The 20,717-nt window shown below is 43.2% G+C and overlaps 1 protein-coding gene across 1 annotated transcript; it reads left to right on the plus strand.

Moving 5' to 3' along the window:
* Window positions 1–479: 479 nt before the first annotated feature.
* RND3 (Rho family GTPase 3) lies at window positions 480–20,492 on the plus strand. Its single transcript, XM_004321775.4, has 5 exons — window positions 480–884; window positions 1,370–1,457; window positions 13,706–13,815; window positions 16,697–16,831; window positions 18,461–20,492. Exons 1-5 carry the CDS (start codon window positions 735–737, stop codon window positions 18,710–18,712), a joined length of 735 nt encoding a protein of 244 aa, XP_004321823.1. The 5' UTR covers window positions 480–734; the 3' UTR covers window positions 18,713–20,492.
* Window positions 20,493–20,717: the final 225 nt, after the last annotated feature.

The following is a 20,717-nucleotide window of genomic DNA, read 5'->3' on the forward strand; positions in this document are numbered from 1 at the left end:
GCCAGTTCCGGCATCGGAAGTACCCCGGCTTAGCTATTGTTCCATGGCCTATATACCTGATACAAAACACTTTGTAACAAAATGCAGCCACTTAACCCTTCCCCACCCTTCTGTGTTGGGCAGGAAATGTTTTTGCTTTCATAAATGTTCATTATGAGGCTTCCGTAGATCAGCCCCTATGAAAACGTTTTTTCAAGAAATTCTGATAAAAATCAATATGCACAGACAATTCAGTTTCCCACCTCCTCCTTGACTTGTACAGTCCCATCTTTCAGCAAAGCGTCATTGGGGTCTTCAAGTCGTCGCAGAGCCTTGGTCTGGAAATCGATCCCGCATGGTCACCCTAGAGGGCGCATTGTCTACGTGTTCTGCGAGGAGCCAGACGGCGCTCGCTCCCAGGCTCCATAAAAGGGGAGGAGGCGGATCAGTTTCCTTCTCTCATTGAGAAAGAGGATTGGAAGGCCGGGGGTATAAAGCCGCGCAGAGAGCGTGAAACAAAGCAGTCGGATCGGAATTGGACTTGGGAAGCGCCGTGTGGAATCAGGCATAAAACTTGTCGGAGGAGAGGAATGAGCCTGCTCCTCTAGATCTCCTCGTCTGCGCGGCGCTTCAGCGGTTCCCGCCAGCCTTGCGATTTATTTTTATATATCTGCTTTTTATAGAAAGAGAAATATATATATATTTTTTCCTCCTAAGTGAAAATTTCTGTTTCGAGAGAAAATAAGGCAAGATCAATGAAGGAGAGAAGAGCCAGCCAGAAATTATCCAGTAAATCTATCATGGATCCTAATCAGAACGTGAAATGCAAGATAGTAGTGGTGGGAGACAGTCAGTGTGGGAAAACCGCGCTGCTGCACGTCTTCGCCAAAGACTGCTTCCCCGAGGTGAGTGTGGCCCGCCGGGGCTGCGAGGAGGGGGGCGGCCCGGGGGACCCCCGCGTCGAGATGGGTGTCCCCTGACTTTCCCCCCTTCACCCGTTTTTCTTTTTTTCGGCCGTCTTTCTCACCGTTTACTACTTTCCTCCTGGTTAGACTGCCCGGAAAGGGAAAGTGGGCTGGAAGCGTTGAGGGGTTGGGATGCGCGTGCACGTTCTGCTGCTAGCTTCTGAAACTTGTTCGGTCCTGTGTGCAGAATCTGGGGTTGGGAGATTTGGATCCTTGGGTCTTGGAGGATACGGGTGGGGCGAGAGGGAAGTTAGGGGTTTCGGAAGGGTCCGCGTGTTCAGTGTGAGACCTGGTGGGTGCGGGTTTTGGGGTTTCGTTTTTCAGTTGGAGAGTGGGGAGGCGATTATCCGAGGGTGTTCTGCGGGTGTCGTACATTTTAAGATAACCTCTTTGCACTCTTTTTTTCCCCTGTCCATCTTGTCCAGAATTACGTCCCTACGGTGTTTGAGAATTACACGGCCAGTTTTGAAATCGACACACAAAGAATAGAGTTGAGCCTGTGGGACACTTCGGGTAAGAGAGTCATCGGACCGCGTGGCGCTCGGGCGGGTTTCCAGCCGCTCAGGGGTGCGCGGCGGGTAGCGGGACTCCGCGCCTGGCACGCTCTCAGCACGGGCCAGCGCGCCACCAGCGCTCGCTCTGCGCCGCTCCTTTAACTTTGCTTCTTACGAGGGATTCCCTGCTGTGTGAAAATTGTGTCCCTTCTGAGTGGGGGTGGGGGAACGACATTGGGTCCGGGGGAAAACTGTGGGAAGAGAAGGGCGCTCTTTGCCCGAGGGGTGACCCAGTGGTAGAAAATGCTTGTAGCCGGGTGGCCGCGGAGCTGTGCCCGAGTCGTCTCGGGGCGGCCGGGAAGGCCAAATGTTGGGGCATGCGTGTGCCGCCTTGGAATCAACTGGCTCTCGGATGCGAGCGCGCCCCTCCAGGATCTAACCTGCTGCTTGGTGGGTAGGCGGGGAGCGCGGAGAGGGTGGTGGGAGGTGGGAGAAAATCCCCAAAGCAACGCAGTTACAGGCGGATTCCGCGCTTGGGGAGAGAGTGAAGTGAGCGCAAACAGCCGCGGCGCTCGTGACGCCTACTGCCTGGAATGCGCTGGCTGCGCGGGCAGCACCCGGCGGGCGGTCGCTGGGCCTCCTCTCCGAGCTGCAGGCAGGCCGCCCGCGCCGCCTCGGTGCCGAGCGGCAGATCCGAGCCTCCCCCGCCCCCGTGAACACTTGGTGCCCCCCGGCCCACGCCATTCCCTCCTGACCCATTGCATCACCCTCCTCCAGTCTACAAGGCGGGCCATCCTATTCGCCTTTGACCTTCCCGTCCAGTTGAATTATTGGCATGGTGAATTATTTTCAAGGGTCTGGGGTTCAAGGCCGGGTTATCGCCTTCCCCCGCGCCCACCCACCAACCTGGCGCGCGATGGTAGGGAGGGCCGATTACAGCGCGGAGGGGAAGGCTTCCCCGCGCGGCCGTTAGGGGTTCGGGCTGGGCCAGGCGCGGTGGGGGCGGGAGAGCATCCCCGGGAATCTCCGGCTGGAAGCCAGGCACCCGTCGCCGCAGCCTGCGGTGCCTGGCGGCGGAGTGCTGTTCCCAGGAAGGGCGTAGCCTCTGGAGCAGGAGGACGAGCCAGTGGGAAGGCCGGGTGAAGGCCCCTGAGCTTAGGTCTGGGAGTTTAGCAGGGAGCTGGGCTGTCGCGGGTGAACCGAGCCAAATCCCGGGTGAAACTAGGGAGGAGAAGCACGCGAGTGCCAGCACGCAGGCTTTGCGTCGGGCGGGGAGGCCCGCGAGGTGAACCTGCGCTCAGTTGGGAGTGGCCTCGTGGAGGTGCTTCTGGGCTGTGCGAGCTTCCCACAGCCCTCGACTTTAACCTCTGGAGCCCCCGAGGGACGCAGGGGATTAGAGAGCACAAGGAAGAGACCTTGACTGACAGGGTCGCCGGAGGCAGTGCCGGCACAAAGGCAAGTGAGAAGTCTCGCTCGAGCGCCTCTCATGGTTGGTGCCAGATGCTCCTAGGGCTGCCGTAAGATATGCAGATTTTGTTTCTCCCTGGAGAGTCAGGCTCTTCCTGGAGCCTCGCCAAGGGTAGCAGAACCGCGACCTCACCGTGTTTGTACTGAGGATTGCACACTTGAAACTATAGGGAAGGTGGTGATAGACGGAATTCTAGTATTTTCTTATTTCAGTAGTTTCCATCATCAGATTTGTACACAGCCTAGTACTTAATGGGCTCGAATTCCCAGACATATCATGGTATTTGTTACGCCTAGTGGGCAGGACAGCTGGTATGGTACCAATAATTAACACCGATTCTCAGCCCCCTCCCCCAGCCTGTTTGGACCTAATGCGTGATAAGAATTATTTAGGTATGGGGTCTGTGAGTCTGATCCAGTCGTTGATACGAAGCTATGTTTAGATTTAGCTACTGGTTACCACAGACTTCTGTATGCAGATCCTCTACCTCCCTGAGTCTCATTTCATCATCTAAAAAAAAAGGGTACAGAACCACATAATGTGCAGGACCTCTCCCAGCTGTATACTTCTTGACTTTAGATCACCAGGCAGGCAAGTCTTTTTGTTTCCAGGATGTTGGTTGGCTTCAGCTCTTAGTCCCAGTGGGTCTGCCATCCCATCCTGCAGTTTTCATGACCTACAAAGCAAGCCAGGCTCTGAAGAGAGCCACTGCTTTCTGGTGGATTTAAGAAGGAGACACATTTGGGCAGGGAGGGGGCATGGGTGGGCTTATAGGAATATTGGGTTGTGCATCCCAACTCAAGCTTCAACGGTCACAGAGTCACAGGACCACCAATGGAGATTTCAAATTAGGTGCCCAAAGAGCCAAATTGACTTTTTTTTTTTTTAAAGAAGAGAAAAGGCACATGTTTAACAAAGCCTAGAAAACAAAATGTGGGCAGTTTATAGTTGGAGGCTCTGCTTCACATGTGCAGATAAATATCACTTCGTATAATTTCAAGTATTTAATCCAAACTACAGTTTGTGGTCTCTGCACACACAGCATCATGCCTTGCACACAGAAGTCACCCAATAAAATCTGTTGAATGAACAAATGAATAATCATATGCGTCGCTTCCAAGGAGATGAGAGTCCCTGATATTTATTACCACTGAATTACCTGTGCACAAAGAATGGCAACTTTATAAATATTGCCTTTCATCAAATTAAAGATAATCACCTGAAATGAAGTCTGTAGTGAAATAATCACTTCTATTTTTGTTTAATGAAACAAAACCTATGCATATTTAACTAAAATATAAAGGTTTGAAAAGACTGTGATTAAGAAAATACCACACAGCAAAATTATCCAGTAATGAAATCTTAGTTCAAATTTAGATTGAGTTTTATACATACTGGGAAAAAGGCGTAAAGGAATTATTTACAATCCCACTGTGTTGTTTGTGAGGTGAAATGTGAGTTAATTAAACACAGTCATGAAGCATTGCCTGGTTCTAGGAATAGACCGTTTCCACCAAAAATGTTTTATCGTTCATGAGTGGAATACATCTAGCAAGAACTGTTGCATCAGCAACAAATCATTTCAAGTATCTTTAACTGTTTTTCATTTCATCTCAAGCTTTTCATGGCAAATTTCTGAACAGGATTATTTTTTGACAAACATTTGACATTTTCTTTGCCCACTAAGACATTTATTTAGTTTGGGTTGTGAAAATAATTGTGTATGCCTGACGCCTCTTGATACATTTCTTTTTTCCAACTGCTATCAGTTTAACTCTGGAGAAAATATCCAAGCCAAGTGTCTAAAGTCCTAAATGTCAGATTTTTTTTTCCCCTTCTAGAACTTTGTGAAAGTTAGAGGGAAAATGAGGCGTGTAACTTCTCCTACATAGGGAGAGAGATGGCATAAACTTTGCCCTTTGAATGGCATTCACGTCCTGCTTAGCCTCCTAGCAGACATTAGGAGATGGAAGCTGTTCTCATATCCGGTTTCTGTACTTGGACAGCTTCTCATAAGGGGTTCTCCTTTTCCCCCAGCAGCATACGATTATGCACAGGCAGAACTCTGCCAGTTTGGGTGTAGGAAAGAACATCAGTGGAATTAGGATTTGTGGGGCCTCGTTGCACCAAGAGAAAAGATAATTCATTCCCTACTTTCTGAGGCACAGTAATGTATAGTCTCATTTTCTCTCTGCCTCTTTCTCTCGTCCTTTCTGCATCTACTATGTGCAGGGCTTCTCTCAGGCCTTAGAGATACAGAGTTAATTAAAATATGGTCCTACCCCTAAGACGCATACAGTCCAGGCAAGGCAGAGAGTGGGGGAAGGAAGCTCTCCCCACTTAGTGAGGCTCACATGCAACCTATGATGAGCCCATTTTGTCAGATTCTTGAACCCAAGTGCCCTTTCCATCTGACTGCTCCGGATTTCCCTTGTTAGGCATCCCTAACGCTGATAGATCTTCTAGATCCTCAGGCAGGAAACTTTTCCCGCTACCCCCAAGGCACACACCAATTAAAGAAGCAGCCGCAAATGGCACTTTGCCAGTTGTTTTCTTATGGCTGCTTAAAGTTATTCCAGCCCCCCTAAAAGGAAACACAATCTGAAAAGATACATGCACCCCAATGTTCACTGCAGCACTGTTTACCATAGCCAGGACATGAAAACAAGCTAAGAGTCCATTGACAGAGGAATGGGTAAAGAAGATGTACATGTATACAATAGAATATTACTCAGCCATAAAAAAATGAAATAATGCCATTTGCAGCAACATGGATGGACCTAGAGATTGTCATACTGAGTGAAGTCAGACAGAGATAGACAAATATCATATGATATCACGTATGTGTGGAATCTAAAAAAATGGTACAAATGAACTTATTTACAAAACAAATAGTCACAAATGTAGAAAACAAACTTATGGTTACATGGGGGAAAGTGGGATGGGGAGGGATAAATTGGGAGATTGGGATTGACATATACACACTACTATATATAAAGTAGATAATCAACAAGGACATGCTGTATAGCACAGGGAACTCTACCCAATACTCTGTAATGGCCTATATATATGGGAAAAGAATCTAAAAGAGTGGGTATATGTATATATGCAACTGGTTCACTTTGCTGTACACCTGAAGCTAACACAGCATTATAAATCAACTACGCTCCAATAAAAATTAAAAAAAAAAAAAGGAAACAAAACCCTCTTATAAATAACGGCACTGTGACTCCTCTAAAAGGGAGGATTTTTGACTCTCTCTAAAAGGTAGTCTTTGGATACAGGTCTATGATTTCTTGATTTTAATGAGAAATATTTCCTATTCCCTTTCATTGATAATAAGATGAGCATTTTGATTAAAAGTTGCAGATTTTTCAAATTCACTCAGTGAGTTTCTGCAAAACAATGGGTAATGGTTTCAACATTTTGAAGTGATAAGTGAGAGCAAAGTTGTCTTGTGCTTCAGAATCTGCCAGATTTGCCAAGCGTAGAGGCAATTTGTAGCATGAAGCCAGTGTCTACTAATAACAGAAACTTTGTCACTTAAGGATCACCATATCTTTTCCTAAGTGATTTGATTGCAGTGTAATTTCAGCACATGTGATTGAGGGAGTAATAATCATTCATTTCAGCTTTTAACCAGGGCAAGTTAATGCACATTTTATTTAAGGCATATTGTGAGTTTTAAAATACTCAGTTCAGCTGCTAATATTCACCCACAATAACTACGCTGTTGCCTCATAAACATTCTTTTGAATCCTGTCCTGATACAAGGTTCTTTTAGGCCACGAGTGCTAAAGTTAGCACTTCCTGTACTAGTTTTTAGCAGTATTAACAGAGGATGTAGTATTCTTAGAGAAGAGAGGAAAATCTTAATTACTCATGGCCTGACTTTGAGGACAAACTCCTCTATAGCCATAAGTCTGCCTATCAATATATTGTTATATTTATAGATCATACATCAGGTTTGAAGAATAGTCTCAGTGACAAGCACTCTTGAAATATTTCTTAACAGGGAGGGAAACGTTTCAGCAATGTGGAGGTTAGTAAGTAATTAATCCAGAAAAGCAGCATCAAAAGGATCACTGGTCCCTTTTTTGTGATTTAAGATGTAAATTAACACATCAAGGCAAGACTTATAGAAATGATTGAAACCAGTAAACATTTTTTAGGGCATTTGGTGTGCATGAACTCTGCTAAAGGCTGTGGGAGCAGGGACAAGCCTGGCTAGGACAGTGCCTGCCCTCGAGGTACTCACTGTCTAGTACTTGTTTATAGGAGGCAGGGCCTGGAGGTTCTAAAGCTGGATTCATTTAGCAAGAAGATCCAAAAAACTGTTGAAGGCTGCAGGGCTAGCCCAAGCCCCCTGACTTGTGACTCATCGAAGCCCACCACAATTTTTTCCTCATCTCTCGAAGCTGACTCAGTTCTTAAGAACTCTTTAACATCCCTCCCACTTGGAAACATGCTTACGTTGAATGACTATCAGGGAGAACAAGATTCTGAAAGTTGAGGAATTTTAACTTAACCTTGTTAGAGGAAGGGGGAGGGCAAGAATTTATGAAGAAGCCAAAGAAGCATGGGTGCTTGTGTTGTGAATATCAAGGGCAAAATTGCACAAAACCAGTTAGATCATAGGTAGTAATGAGCTCTAGGAGCTTAGAGTTCCAAAGCCAGGTTCAACTCTTGAGTTTTCTCCGTGAAACTCTGTAAGAAATGTGGGTTAAAGGCAAAACAGCCCTGAGTTTGGATAGTGATTTCTAGTAAGAAATACATAAAACTGCATTTGGAGAATTGTCCACTGTGCAATGATTTCCGTTGAAACTATAGATCAAAAAAAGGAGGAAGATATAAATTCCCTTTCTAAGTTTATATCTGTGTCTAGATCTCTGTCTCTCTCTGCCTCTCTTTAATTTAAACCCCATTTAGTGCCAGCTTTTTTCCAATCTGGTTTCTTGCTAAGTTGCACATTTTCAGTGAGGCATCCAGATTGATCATTCTGATGCCACCTGAAATAACCAGATGTTTTCTCATTAATCCAGTTCTTTTGCATTAGATGTGACACCAAGGACCACGTAGTTCCTCCAGCTAGCTCATGGTGTCTGGTGGTCCATGCCACATGAATTACTTGTGTCTCAACCATTTTCTGATGCCCTTTAAATGTCTCCTCAGTTACTATATATGGCCAACTTTACTCAGAGACCCCCCTTGACATAACAGAAGTTTCACTGGCATGAACGTAAGCTGCCTCAGAAGTCCAACCAGGTGTTGTGCACACTAGCTTTGAAACATGAGCCTGATGACATAGTATGTGGCAGGGCAGATTCACTCATGGGTTATTTCTGAAAGATAATGTAATTTTTTTAGAAGTATACCTATCTACCCGTATCCCTAAAGTTCTGTGACTTACTATAGTTCCACTTTAAGTAAAATGTTTTGATTCTTATATTTTTAAAGTATCTCAGTAAGATTGGGAGTTTAACCCTAAACCTTTATTTAAAGCTCAAAAATAGTCTTATTTCTACCTCTTTGACTTTCTATACAGCTACGTATCTGCATTGTTCCCGGAAATTGAAAATATTGATTCTTTTCTCAGTAGCAACAGAGAAATGCCCCCAAATTTTCATAAAATCTGTTTATAATTTCTGTTAAGCTGAACCTATAGAAGAAACAAATAAAATATCCTTCCTGGCAATACTTGTTGCCTATTTGAGGGCCTGGTTCCTGTAGTGCAGACTGCTTGGAAAAAGAGTTCAACAGTCTTATACTGAGCCAGACCCAGAGTTCTGCCCGGACTTGATTCACATTCCTGAGATGATTGCTGATTTGGAACTTTCACTCTGAGTGGAGATGGCATGACGAAATGGAATCTTGTAATAAACTGGGCAGATCACCCACATGGTGACTGCTGTTGGGTACAGGTGTCCCCTTGGTGATCACTAAAAATACCAAAAGTTAATATATTTTCTCTCCCCAAAATATGCAGTATCCCTGAGTTTATTGTTCTAGGTAGGAATTTCTTACGGGAGAAAGAGAAGTTGTTCGATTTAAGGTTCAAGTAAAATAAGTTGTATTTATGAAATAGTCAACTAGAGTTCTCAGTTCTCAAGCTCCTGTAAAGCCTCCCAGTGTTTGAACTCATTTTGCAAAAGGTTCCCTAAAGCCTCCCTTTTGGGCATGAATCTTCTTACATTTAATTATGTACATATATGGTGTGTTCTCTGTCTTTGTGAAGAGATGACTTAAGCAGACAGGTATGTGTCTGCAGAAGTAGTTTCTGGGTGAGGCACTTTGTGACCATTCTTGGGCTGGAAAGACGGCTCTCATCCAGAATTAATGATCTTGAAGACAAAGATGGGTAGACCTGAACAGTTTCAGAAGCCTTTTGGGACTTTGCTGATGTTTGCCAAACTCGAAGGACTCAGAGAACCTCACATGGCACTATTCCAGTCCCCACCCAAGCAAAGCTTGTTCTCTGTGGGGTTTGGGAGCACACTTTTTGCATATGTGGTGTCATCGTTTCTTTACAGTGTGGAATTTCTTGAAATTTTCCTTTTGATGTTCTGATGGTTAAATAGAAAGGACCTTGGAATAGTGCTGGGTGCTTAAAGTTACACAAAGTATAAGAGAAATGCTGCATCTGAGAACTCTCATGTGCAAGAAAGCCTATTCCACATGGTGAGAGTTTTATTTGACAAGCAAAGCTCAGTACCTAGACTAACTGACTTTAGATCTAGTACTTTCTTGGGTACTAGAGTACATACTATATGTATGTCAGTACCTACTATATACTGCAGTTAAAGTTCAGTTCTTTTCTACATAATACACAATTATTCAGTGTTCTTTCTTGCCTTGTGTTTAGTTCTATAGTTACCTTGGAAGCTTTTCACATGCATCTTTAAAAAAAAAATCTGTAGAAGTTAATATTTTACTGTTTGACTTAACAGAATGCTGTAAGCCTTTTCTGGAGGGATGGAGGAGTGAGGGGCAGGTATTGTTCCTGTCTCATCAACTTGCTTTCTGCTTCTTCCTTTGGTGTCACTTCTCCCTCCCTGTATCGCTTCTCACTTCATAGGGGCATTCCTGGAATTCCTCTTTATTTTTTCTTGGGTGACGAGTTAGCCCCCGCATGCCTGTGATCACACCATGCACCTTCAAGCTTTGCTTTTCTTCCTTGCTTTGTGCGGTAGCTTGGGCTTTATAGGCAAGAATTCCAAGCGCTTAAATGCAGAGTAAACACTTGCAAGTTACACTGGATTCACCCTCCCCCACCCCCACCCCGGGTCCCACACCCTCCCACACCCCGCCCGAAGGTCGTGCTTAGCCGACGGATTGTTAGATTCTTCCTGGTAGGACAGTTCTTTTATCATTCTCTATCAGTTTTCTTCTTTTACTCTGAAAAACTACAGACCATGGATTTTTCTATTCAAAGTTTTAACCATGCCCTATCAAAAAATATAATGAGGCTCCCCTGGTGGCGCAGTGGTTGGGAGTCCGCCTGCCGATGCAGGGGACACGGGTTTGTGCCCCGGTCCAGGAAGATCCCACATGCCACGGAGCGGCTGGGCCCGTGAGCCATGGCGGCTGAGCTTGCGCGTCCGGAGCCTGTGCTCCGCAACGGGAGAGGCCACAACGGTGAGAGGCCCACGTACCGCAAAAAAAAAAAAAAAAAAGAATAAGTGGTCTTGTTAAGTTTAATGACAAATTACTCTTGTGGTTAGTGGTTGGGCAAATTATGCTTATAACTAATAAATGTGGAGATCAGTTTTATTACTACCTTTGGACAGTCTTGTGGATCTAAAAGCGCTGTTTGTTAGCAAAAGTAATAGGACAGATCAAAGTGTCACTCCTAATTAGATCTTGTTAAAGCTCTTAAAAATTACTTATGTACCTCAACAAGCAAGGTGGCATATTTCTCATGAACCTTAATATATATATATATATTTAATATGTATTTTCATTCAAAACATTAAACCAAATAAAAACAAAAGCAGAATCAAACCTCCATAAGAATTTGGTTTCAGTTGCAAACTCCACTTCATTTTAAAGTCAGGCCAGTACCTACATTTTGCAGATATTTGGGTACACCCACTAAGTACAGAAGGCAGTTCCCTTGATTCTAGGAAGCAGGAGTCTCCAGCAGTGACAGAGGGCTGAAGAAGATAAAGCCACATCCCCTTTGTGGCCATAAAATGGGAGGGGGAGAGAAGCCCAGTACACAAAGGGAGGGGTATTCTCTGCAGCCACGTGGTGGCTTGGAAGTTAAAACCATTCCTCTGGATTTTCCCAGTAGTTCAAATTTTAATTACTCTATTTTAGCACCCTTGTAATTCTCCAACTGTCTTTCCTTAATTTTGTGTCTGGAAAAGATGGTTTTCACTGTTATGTAGAGTAGTCTTAGATCAGAGATTAGCAGTGTGTACTTACTTTCATCTGAGTCAAAGATTATGTCCTGAAGGAATAAGGCACCTGGAGAAGCCTGTCCTACAAAGTCCAGGTCTGCTGAAGACTGGAAAATATCCACAGCGAGATAGTTTTCTTCCCAATGGGAGTGATTTCCAAGAAGGGAGATCTCTGAAGCCTAGTTAGGCTTCTGACATCCTGAATTGTTGGAACACTGTGACCTTCTAGATTTGGGGTCAGGTCATCTCCTGCTAACTTGGAAGAGCGGAGGAAATCCTCATGTATGTGTCTGGTATTTGGATTTCCACTCTATGATCTGGAATTTTCTGATTCCATGTTTAGAAAAAGAGATTCCCCAATAATTACAGCAGAAGCTGTGTCCAGGTTAGACTTTGGACACGGAAACAGAAGCTGCAATTCAGAAAGTCTGAACTTCACAGAACAAATATGGAAATGCCAGTGTATGCATGTATAGTGATAAGCCATCTCATTTCTGATCCTCTCAAAAATGTTGAAGTTAATGAACTATTTGTGAATTTTTCTTGTAACCTCAGATTTTTTTTTTTTGAGTGGCTGAGAAGGCAGCAGCCACAGCGTGTCATTTTCAGCAAACAGCCTTTCAGAAAGAAGCTTTCAGAAACAGCCTATTCTTACAGGTCTTACTATTTTAAATGGCTTTTTTTTTTTTTTTAACTTTAAACGCTTTAAGCTTTTGGAAAGTATCTTTTTGTTGTCAGTCTCTACTCCATCAGGGTCCTGATTCCAGATGTGGGCAGGGAGCTGCTGTAGCTCAGGATAGATTCTGGCTTAGTTGTTCTATATTTATTCACACTTTTCTTCCTGATTCCTAGAACATTTCCCTTGCTTCTTGCTTGAAGTTGTCACTTTCCATCCCTAAAGCAGCTGGTGAAAAACCCACAGCATTCCTGGGGTTGCTTAGTGAATGCCAGGAACCCACAATATCCTGTGAAAAGAGAATGGTGCACCCTAACTAGGACAGTAACTTTGAGATCTCAAGAGCAGCCTCCTGAAAAATTTTGTTTTGATAGAAATGTAAAAGATTATTTGAAAAGCTTCTTTAGTTCTTTCTCTTTCCTTGACTTTGACTTTTGAGGTTTTGATTTATCAGGGGACAACATGTCATGTTTTCCTGCTAGAAATGGAAGGTGATGTCAAAATGAAATTGGGTTTCAAAAAGTCTGGTGGCTTAGATTTTTTTTCTCTATTCTGGAGTCAAATTATATATATATATATATATATATATATATATATATATATGCATACATTCCTAGGAAAATGATTTCATGTTGTGCTTGTGAAATGTCAGTATACTGAAAATGATTTTTCAAAAAATAAATAGCATGGCCGGCTGTTATTTGATTTTATAGGCACACCATTTTATAATAACTGGCCTCATGCAATTGCCCATCCTTTGGGATTTTTAAAAGAATGGAAGAAATTTCCTAAACGACCAGAGGGGGTTCTGTGGTTAAATTAATCGGCTGGTAACTTGAACCTTTAGGGAACCCTGGATTTAACGCAGGCTCAGATCCTTGGATCATGCCTTGATGTCACTCCCAGAGATGGAAAAGGGTAAAAAGGTGACGGGATCCAGTATGGCATTTATTACATTCTTTGGTTGTAACAGGAAGAGAGTCTATACAGGGTTTGGGGATAAGTTTAAGTACGCAAGCTCAAAGGTCATGGCTTATACAAACTTGTAACTTGGAGATAAGGTGGTGCTGATGAGGTTCACGATGGTTTCTTTGTGTGGCTGAACCCACCCTTTTCCTCCCTCCCCCATTCTCCATTGTACTAACTGAGTGATCTTGAATATCGGGCTCTTTCCCAAGAAGTAACTCCTGTGACTGTGCTTGCTACCACTCAGCTTTCGATAGCAACAGCACAGCCATAGCCATAGTTAAGACTTCTTGATCCGTTACTAAGTGACAGGCACTGCCCAGGCTTATTGAATCCCAGGTAGGTACTGTTGTCATCTTCCTTTCATGCATGAAGAATCGGAGGCACAGAGACCTGAAGCCGCCTGCCCCCGTCTTGCAGTGGTGGAGGTGGATTTGCACTCCAGACCATCTGGTTCCAGATACTTCTGCCCTCCACCTAGGTGCCTTTGGGCTCTACTCTTTGAACTGTGCAGATTTCAACTTAAGATCCCGGCTCCTCCCCTCGAATTTAAGTCAGATACAAGTGAGGTTTCCTTGTCTTCTAGTAGAAATGAATATAGTACTACTCGGCTTTTGTTTGCTTTCTTTTCCAAGAATTAGAGGAGATGGGAGCCATGTGACCATCCAAGGATTCAATTCAAAAGGGCAGAGTTCATGCATGACAGGCAAAGGGGATATTCATCTGAAAACCTGTGTTTCTTTGTTTCTTCTCAGGTTCTCCTTACTATGACAACGTCCGGCCCCTCTCTTACCCAGATTCAGATGCTGTGCTGATTTGCTTTGACATCAGTAGACCAGAGACGCTGGACAGTGTCCTGAAAAAGGCAAGTGCTTGGGGAGTGATGACGCAGATCAGTACTGGCCCAGATATGAAGTAGAAACATGTGGTTGGCTGGGAGCTCAAACACTGCAGTTAATTCCCTGTTGTATGTCTAGTAATTAAAACACTGAAAAGGACACTCGCACATTATAACAGGGTTTCCACTCCTATGTGTCCCAAGTTTTGATGATGAACCTGCTCAACATTTTATTTCATTTTAAGGAACAAAATACCCTTTTAAGAGCCTCTGTGTTTATCCTTTGGGTGGCAGTGGGGCAGCTAAAAATACTGATACTCCATTACTGCGAAGTGTGTCTTCCTTCTTTCCGTCCTTCATTCACCCTGTAGCTTGTGCTTTACTTTACAGGTTTACTCTTGACCTCAATTCAGGGATTGAAATGAATGCAGTAATAGCTGTTTTAGTAAAGAAGCTGTATTTCAGTAGTGATGTTATTTATTAGAAACGGAAGTAGAATAAATAGGGGAGGAGTAGGGGTGTGTTTACAGACATTAGACCAGGTGATGTCAGATACTAGTAAACACAGTCGTGTACACATGTCACAGATGATATCACATAGCTAGTTTCTGGAGGCAAAGGTAGTGTGAGGTTCCGTAGGTGGGGAAGGAATCTGAGGAAGCTCTGGATGGAACCCAGGGGGGGTCAGGAGGAAGGCACCCTATGGCAGGTGGGTCACAGGTCCTGGGGAGGCTGGGCGGGGGGTGGGGAGCATTCCTCGGGCTCCGCCAACCTAGGACTAAGCCTCTGGGTAGGTAGAGAAAGGCATATGCCCGTCCAAGGACCAGCGTGTATTAGCCTCTAGCTGACCTCTCGGTCTTGGCCTGAGTGCTGTGGAGTTTCGGAATCAGACCTTCCCTAGAGCCCCCTTCTTCTCCACGCACTCAGACTTAGTCAGAGGATGTGCTTAAGAACAAGGCAGTGTCCTCGTGATTTGTGTGTTTCTATTAGTTTATTTTTCCCTATCATGTTTGACTGCTGGCATTGTGTGTCATTATGAAATTAGGATTTGAAGGTTAATCATCCCCCCTACCCCGTCTCTTTACTAAACATGACAAATATAGTTAGTTCAATGAAATATGAATTTCTTAAAAGATTAAAAGCTCTTTTTAGCTTTCAATTTTGAGTAATGTTTGTATCTAGCACAAATAATGCGACTGTCAGATTCTGGCAGGAATACACCTTTCCTGCCTTCGGTGCTTGTGAATAATTGCTAGACCTGGGGCAGGCCAGAGCCGTCACACAGCTGAGGAACAACATAGCAACTTGTCTCTTGCTTGTCTGTAGATAAAAGAGACTGCTTATGTACTGGAGTTCTTACTTGATGTAGTATCGGGTTATGCATAATTTATGATGAAGAGCCTTGCTCCTGTTTTATTTTGCTTTTGTCTGCTAAGACCCAATGTGTAGTGACTTTGGCCTTAAAGATATTAATGCGTGTGTTTTACATGTGTGTGAAGTTTAAGGCTCGTGATAATCCCGGCTATGGTTTGTCTTGGTTAATTGAATCCTTTAAGTCCTTGAATATCAAAGAGGTTACGGTGACGTAGAGCTGGAGAGATCTTATTCTTTTTTTCAATTCACCTTCTAGTTCTTACTCCAGTGTCATCTAGCACATGATAGATGCCTCTAAATAGTGCTGGAAGGAGGGAGGGGAGGGAGGGCGGGAGGGAGGAGTTGGTGGATAAATTAGGCTCTTATGGAAAGTATGTATTATTCCCTTCAATCCACGGGTGTACTTTGGACTAGAGTTCATTGCCCACAGTTCTAGATCTGGAGATGTCTCCTCTAGAGGTCTTTTAAATTACTCCTGCAGGATGTCACTTTTATCTAGTATTATAGACATGACTTAATCACCCCCACTCTCTTGTGAATTCCTTTCCAGAAGACTCAGCTACATCTTAATCATCTCTGTAACCACCACAGTATTTCGTAGAGCACTGAGTACGTATTTGTGAATGTGGGCAGGGAGAGGCAGGCGCAGGTTCCCGATCTCAGCCCCGGAGCTGAGCTCTCCTGTGAACACTCTGAACTCCTGACTCTCACCCTGATGGCCATCTCAAGCTTGAGGAAGTGAAACCACAAAAAGTCATCCATTTGCTCTTTAAGAGGACAATTGGAATTCCCTGCCAGGCATTTCTGGAGGTTCTAAGAGTTCCTGTTGGGTCATGAAACAACTAGCCAAAGTAGACTAAATTAATAACTTACGTCATTTGAGACTAACTCAAGGACATATGAGCCATGGGACCAGATGCCTCCCTGATAACCTGAGATGGGCCTTTGCAAATGTCATGGTCTTTGTTGATTCAGCCACACCAATGGAAGGTCCTTAAAGGCAGGACATTCTGTTCTGTTAACTCTATCTCCAGTCTCTGGAATCTCAGTAGAGATTTCAGCACATGGTGGCAGCTCAGTCTCTCTAGGTGGGATTAGTGAATGTACATCTGTGCTTGTGTTGGCTCTGCCTTATTCCCAGTCTTCCATGCTGGGAAGTACCAGCTCAACATATCCGAGGATGTAGTCACTTGTTAGAATATATAATTATGCTTAAGGCACTTTTATCTTTCAGAGATACCACAATAATTAAGAAATTGCCTTAGTTACTTTCTCACGACACCCAACAGGTCTCTTGCAGTAGGGACAGTTAATGAGTCACAGAGAAGAAGAATATGGTTCCCTAATGGATCCACTTTAAAAAGCAGCAACATTTAATGTCTACGTAGAGGATAAATGCAAGTTTGCTTCTGCATCTGAAGTGACAATTTCTTTTAAATGTCCTTTTTGAGTCCCATTTCCAATGCCTGCCTTGTTTTCCACTTTATGGATGCCAGCACTTCGTTAATTTTTCATCTTCTTTTCCCCCCCATAGTGGAAAGGTGAAATCCAGGAGTTTTGTCCCAACACCAAGATGCTCTTGGTCGGCTGCAAATCTGATCTTCGGACAGATGTCAGTACATTAGTAGAGCTCTCAAACCACAGGCAGACCCCAGTGTCCTATGACCAGGTACGTATGTAGTCAGTGGGCACACATAGATTTTAGAATGTCAGAAATGGAACATCATTCGTAGGAAATAAAAGAAAAAGTAGCTGCTTTTCTAAAGGCTCAACCAGGGGTCAAGGCCAGGCGCTAGCCCCTTTTTTTCCTAAGATGCAGAATGAGCACCATGTGTCCAGGCCGTGACCATCTGTAAACACAGATGAGAAGGGCTGGCGTTTCTGTGCCGCTGCCTTCACAGCAACTATCCCAGCCCCTTCCTGGCAGCCCATTGCTCAGATTAATGTAAAAACTGCTAAGTGAGCACCAAAGTGATCTGGGAAAAGGTTTGGCTGAAATTGTGGTGATACTTTGATTCTGGACTCTCTCAAAGAGCTTTCCAGTATTTATTTAGCAGTTGACTGTGTAAGGATTCGTGTGTGTGTGTGTGTATACATAAGACGTGTTTGGAAAAAAAAATCCTTTAAAATGTGAAATGCTCTGTCATTCGGTAGGGGACTCACATGATATTTGATCACTTGAGTGCAGAAACAGTGGCTCATAGTCAACCCTCTGTATCTCTGCAACTCTCACTGGGTTTAAAGTGAAATCGATTCTAAGAGAGAATGTGGTCAAAATCAGTAATACTCTTAAAGTATTACTCTTAAAGTTAATCTTATTTTACACTCAGCAACACAATACAATACAATACTTTAAAAAGGCCATTGTCAGTAAAAGAGAGCACTCCAGAAAACTGTCTCTTAGAGCTTCATCATTTCTGCACGCATTTCCCTCAGGCATTTAGAAAGGAGGAGAATTGGTTTCAGAAGTTCATTCTCTTAAAACTTACAACCAGATTCTAAAGAGAGTTCATGTTGAAACAGCTAGAATTTTATTTAGTATTCATCATTTGACCATTCATACTGTGGTCTTCTTTGTCCTTCATTCCAATTAACAAAAATCTGGCTAGGTAAATAAGTCATTTTGATGCACACATGCTTATTATTGTGTCCACTGGTTGTCTGGTCCGCATTTAGAAATTACATATTTTGTGTCTCCTAAGTAAGTTGTAGATGCTAGAAAGTATTATTCCTTTCCTCAATTTATTTTGTCCCTAAGACATAATCATATATGTTTCAAAATTGATTCTAAATTCTCTTACCCCTGTTTTTTGTACAGCTTGTCTATTAGTCTTGAGTGCCATTTACGCTCAAGAAAAGAGCAATTGAGTGCCCCATGAGGTGCTGGAACAGGCTCAAGGGGCCAGATCACCCTGCCAGAGCATTTACATTCATGGTCTTCAGCTTTTTTACTCTCTTCCAATAGTACGGTTCTTAGAATCACCCATACTAACTATTTGATCGTGGCCCTCGTTTATTGATGACCCAGTGACATTAGATCAGCCTTCAGCACCTCTGGGAAGTCAAGCAGTGTCTACTGAGTGATGATAATTGGACATCTTAGGATTGGGTCTTGGCTGCAAATATTTATGAAATAATAAATAAGGCAGTTCAAATGTAAAAAATTGTTTTTCGTCAATCCTTAGAAAATTCAGTTCACATTAGAAACATTTTGCTATGCATTATTTCGTGGTGTTAGAAGACACACTTCCCCAAAGACTTATTGCTGATCACAGGCCCTTTTTTTTTCGCTTCTCAGGGGGCAAATATGGCCAAACAGATCGGAGCAGCTACTTACATCGAATGCTCGGCTCTACAGTCAGAAAACAGCGTCAGAGACATTTTTCACGTGGCCACCTTGGCATGTGTAAACAAGACAAATAAAAACGTTAAGCGGAACAAATCGCAGAGGGCGACAAAGCGGATTTCACACATGCCCAGCAGACCAGAACTCTCCGCGGTGGCTACGGACTTACGAAAGGACAAAGCCAAGAGTTGCACTGTGATGTGAATCTCTGGTTATCTTTAATGAGGACAAGGAAACCTAGTGTGGAAAACACCACCAACAAAAAAAAAAAAGGTGAAGTCTGAGCAAAGTGCATAGCCAAAGTCACGTATGCTGGAGGCTCGGGAGGCATTTGGAAGGATGCTCATCTTTTTGGAATCCTGTCCTTAGGTTCGGCATGTAGAACAAGCGGTGAGAAGTGAGTTCATTGAAGAGTTTTGAAGCGTGACTTGAAAAATATGCCAAAAAAGAGAGATTCAGATGGGCTAGAGGGTGAGGAGGAATGCGAGGACCTCCAGGAAGAAAAACCACGCTCTGAATGGTGCTTGCGTTTTTGTTTTCTTTGTTACAATCTATTCATGGATCTCTACTTTGATTTAATTTTTAAGTGTTTTAATCTCCTTTACAAAAAGTATATATTAATACACCGTCCTCATTGGGGAACTGGCACTGTGACCTTAGCATTTAGTTTTCTAGAGGATGTGATCTAATTTCCTCCTAGCTCATCATTAAAATGGAAATTGTATCAGGACCCATGGGATATCCAGAGGAAAAGTTGGTGAGGCTTTGAAATCTTGCCATCCTGAAGATAGCTGAGCGAGATGGTTCTCAAGAAAGGCCTTTGCAGTCTTGCAAGATATGCAGACCAGCACTACCAAGATCGAATAGGTCAGCTAGAAAAAAAGTGTCAATTTTTATTCAGTCTGATGGTTCTGTTCATCCTTGTGATTGTCATTAAAAAGTGGTAAATTGCTCAATGTGATATTTTTGTGTGCTGTTTAGAAAAGAGGGTGTGTGGTTTGTTTTGTTTTTTTTTTTTGCCATCGTTGATAAAAATGCAAAGTCAAATAAAAGGTGTCTTGGTTTGACGTCATGGAATGGTCCAAGGGGGAAAAAAATGTAGGTACTATTTTCATCTGAAGAGTTAACGAATGAAGGATAGTAGCAGAAAGCACAGTTTGTGAGTTAAGCCGTCCGGAATTAAGATACCAAAAGTACAAAGCAAAAAACCTCCTTTGGGATGAAGCTCCGAAGTTGGCAATATCTGATGATCAGTTTGTTTATTTCACTTTCTTTCAATGAACATGATACAGAAGGACCCTCTGATCCAAGCTTTCGAGAATCCTTAGAGGAAAATTATGTGATGTCAGTCCTGACACCATCCTAGGGCATTTCTAGAGAGTGATTGCTAAACCTCACTTAACCAGATTCCACCAAGGCCCGTGTTTGATACTTTATCACTATCGTTGCATAAAAGAGTCAGCATTTAAAATAGTTTACAGATATTTTTTGACCAGTTACTTTTAGAGCTTCTTTCAGAGAAGAAACCAGATCTGACCTTTTTATTGTTGGCGCTTGTTGAAAACGAGCTTTCTTTCCAATGATAAAGCTTCATTTTTGAAGTGTTGAAGCTGTGCTCCCATTCAATTGTGGCAGGAAGGAGATTAAGGTAATTACAGCATTCAGTCTGTGTCTCACGAGCACTTTGTTCTGTCTCTGCAAGAAAATGCCATTCCGGTCATTTCCCACGAAATACAGACATTTTACCAACATGCTATGCTTTGATTCATGCAGCATTATGCTTTGGGCAGTATTACGAAATAGCTGGCAAGTGCTTTCTGTATTTAAATATTGTAAAAAGAAAATAAGTTATAACTGTTATAAAGCAGAACTTTCATTGCAGTTTTTTAAATGTTGAAGTCACTTTGTATGTTTGTTTGGTCAATGTTTCTGCAGTATTTATTAAAACATACTTTTTTTTTCTTCAAATAAAAAAGTAACCATGTCTTTGTCTAAATGTGATCTGCCTTTTATTACCTACTTCCTGATATAGCTGTTTAGTTTTCTTTAATAGAGGTGATTGCAAGATCTGACCTAACATTTCCTGGGTGAGTAGGCCTTGGAAGTTTTTGATTTCTGGCAGAAGTCAGAGTTTGTTAGGGGAAGATAAATCTGTGTATATAAAAGGTTTTCATGATGGGGGCTTCCCTGGTGGCGCAGTGGTTGAGAG

This window comes from Tursiops truncatus, chromosome 7 (genome assembly GCF_011762595.2).
Source record: "Tursiops truncatus isolate mTurTru1 chromosome 7, mTurTru1.mat.Y, whole genome shotgun sequence".
In the NCBI taxonomy this organism is placed as follows: Eukaryota; Metazoa; Chordata; class Mammalia; order Artiodactyla; family Delphinidae; genus Tursiops; species Tursiops truncatus.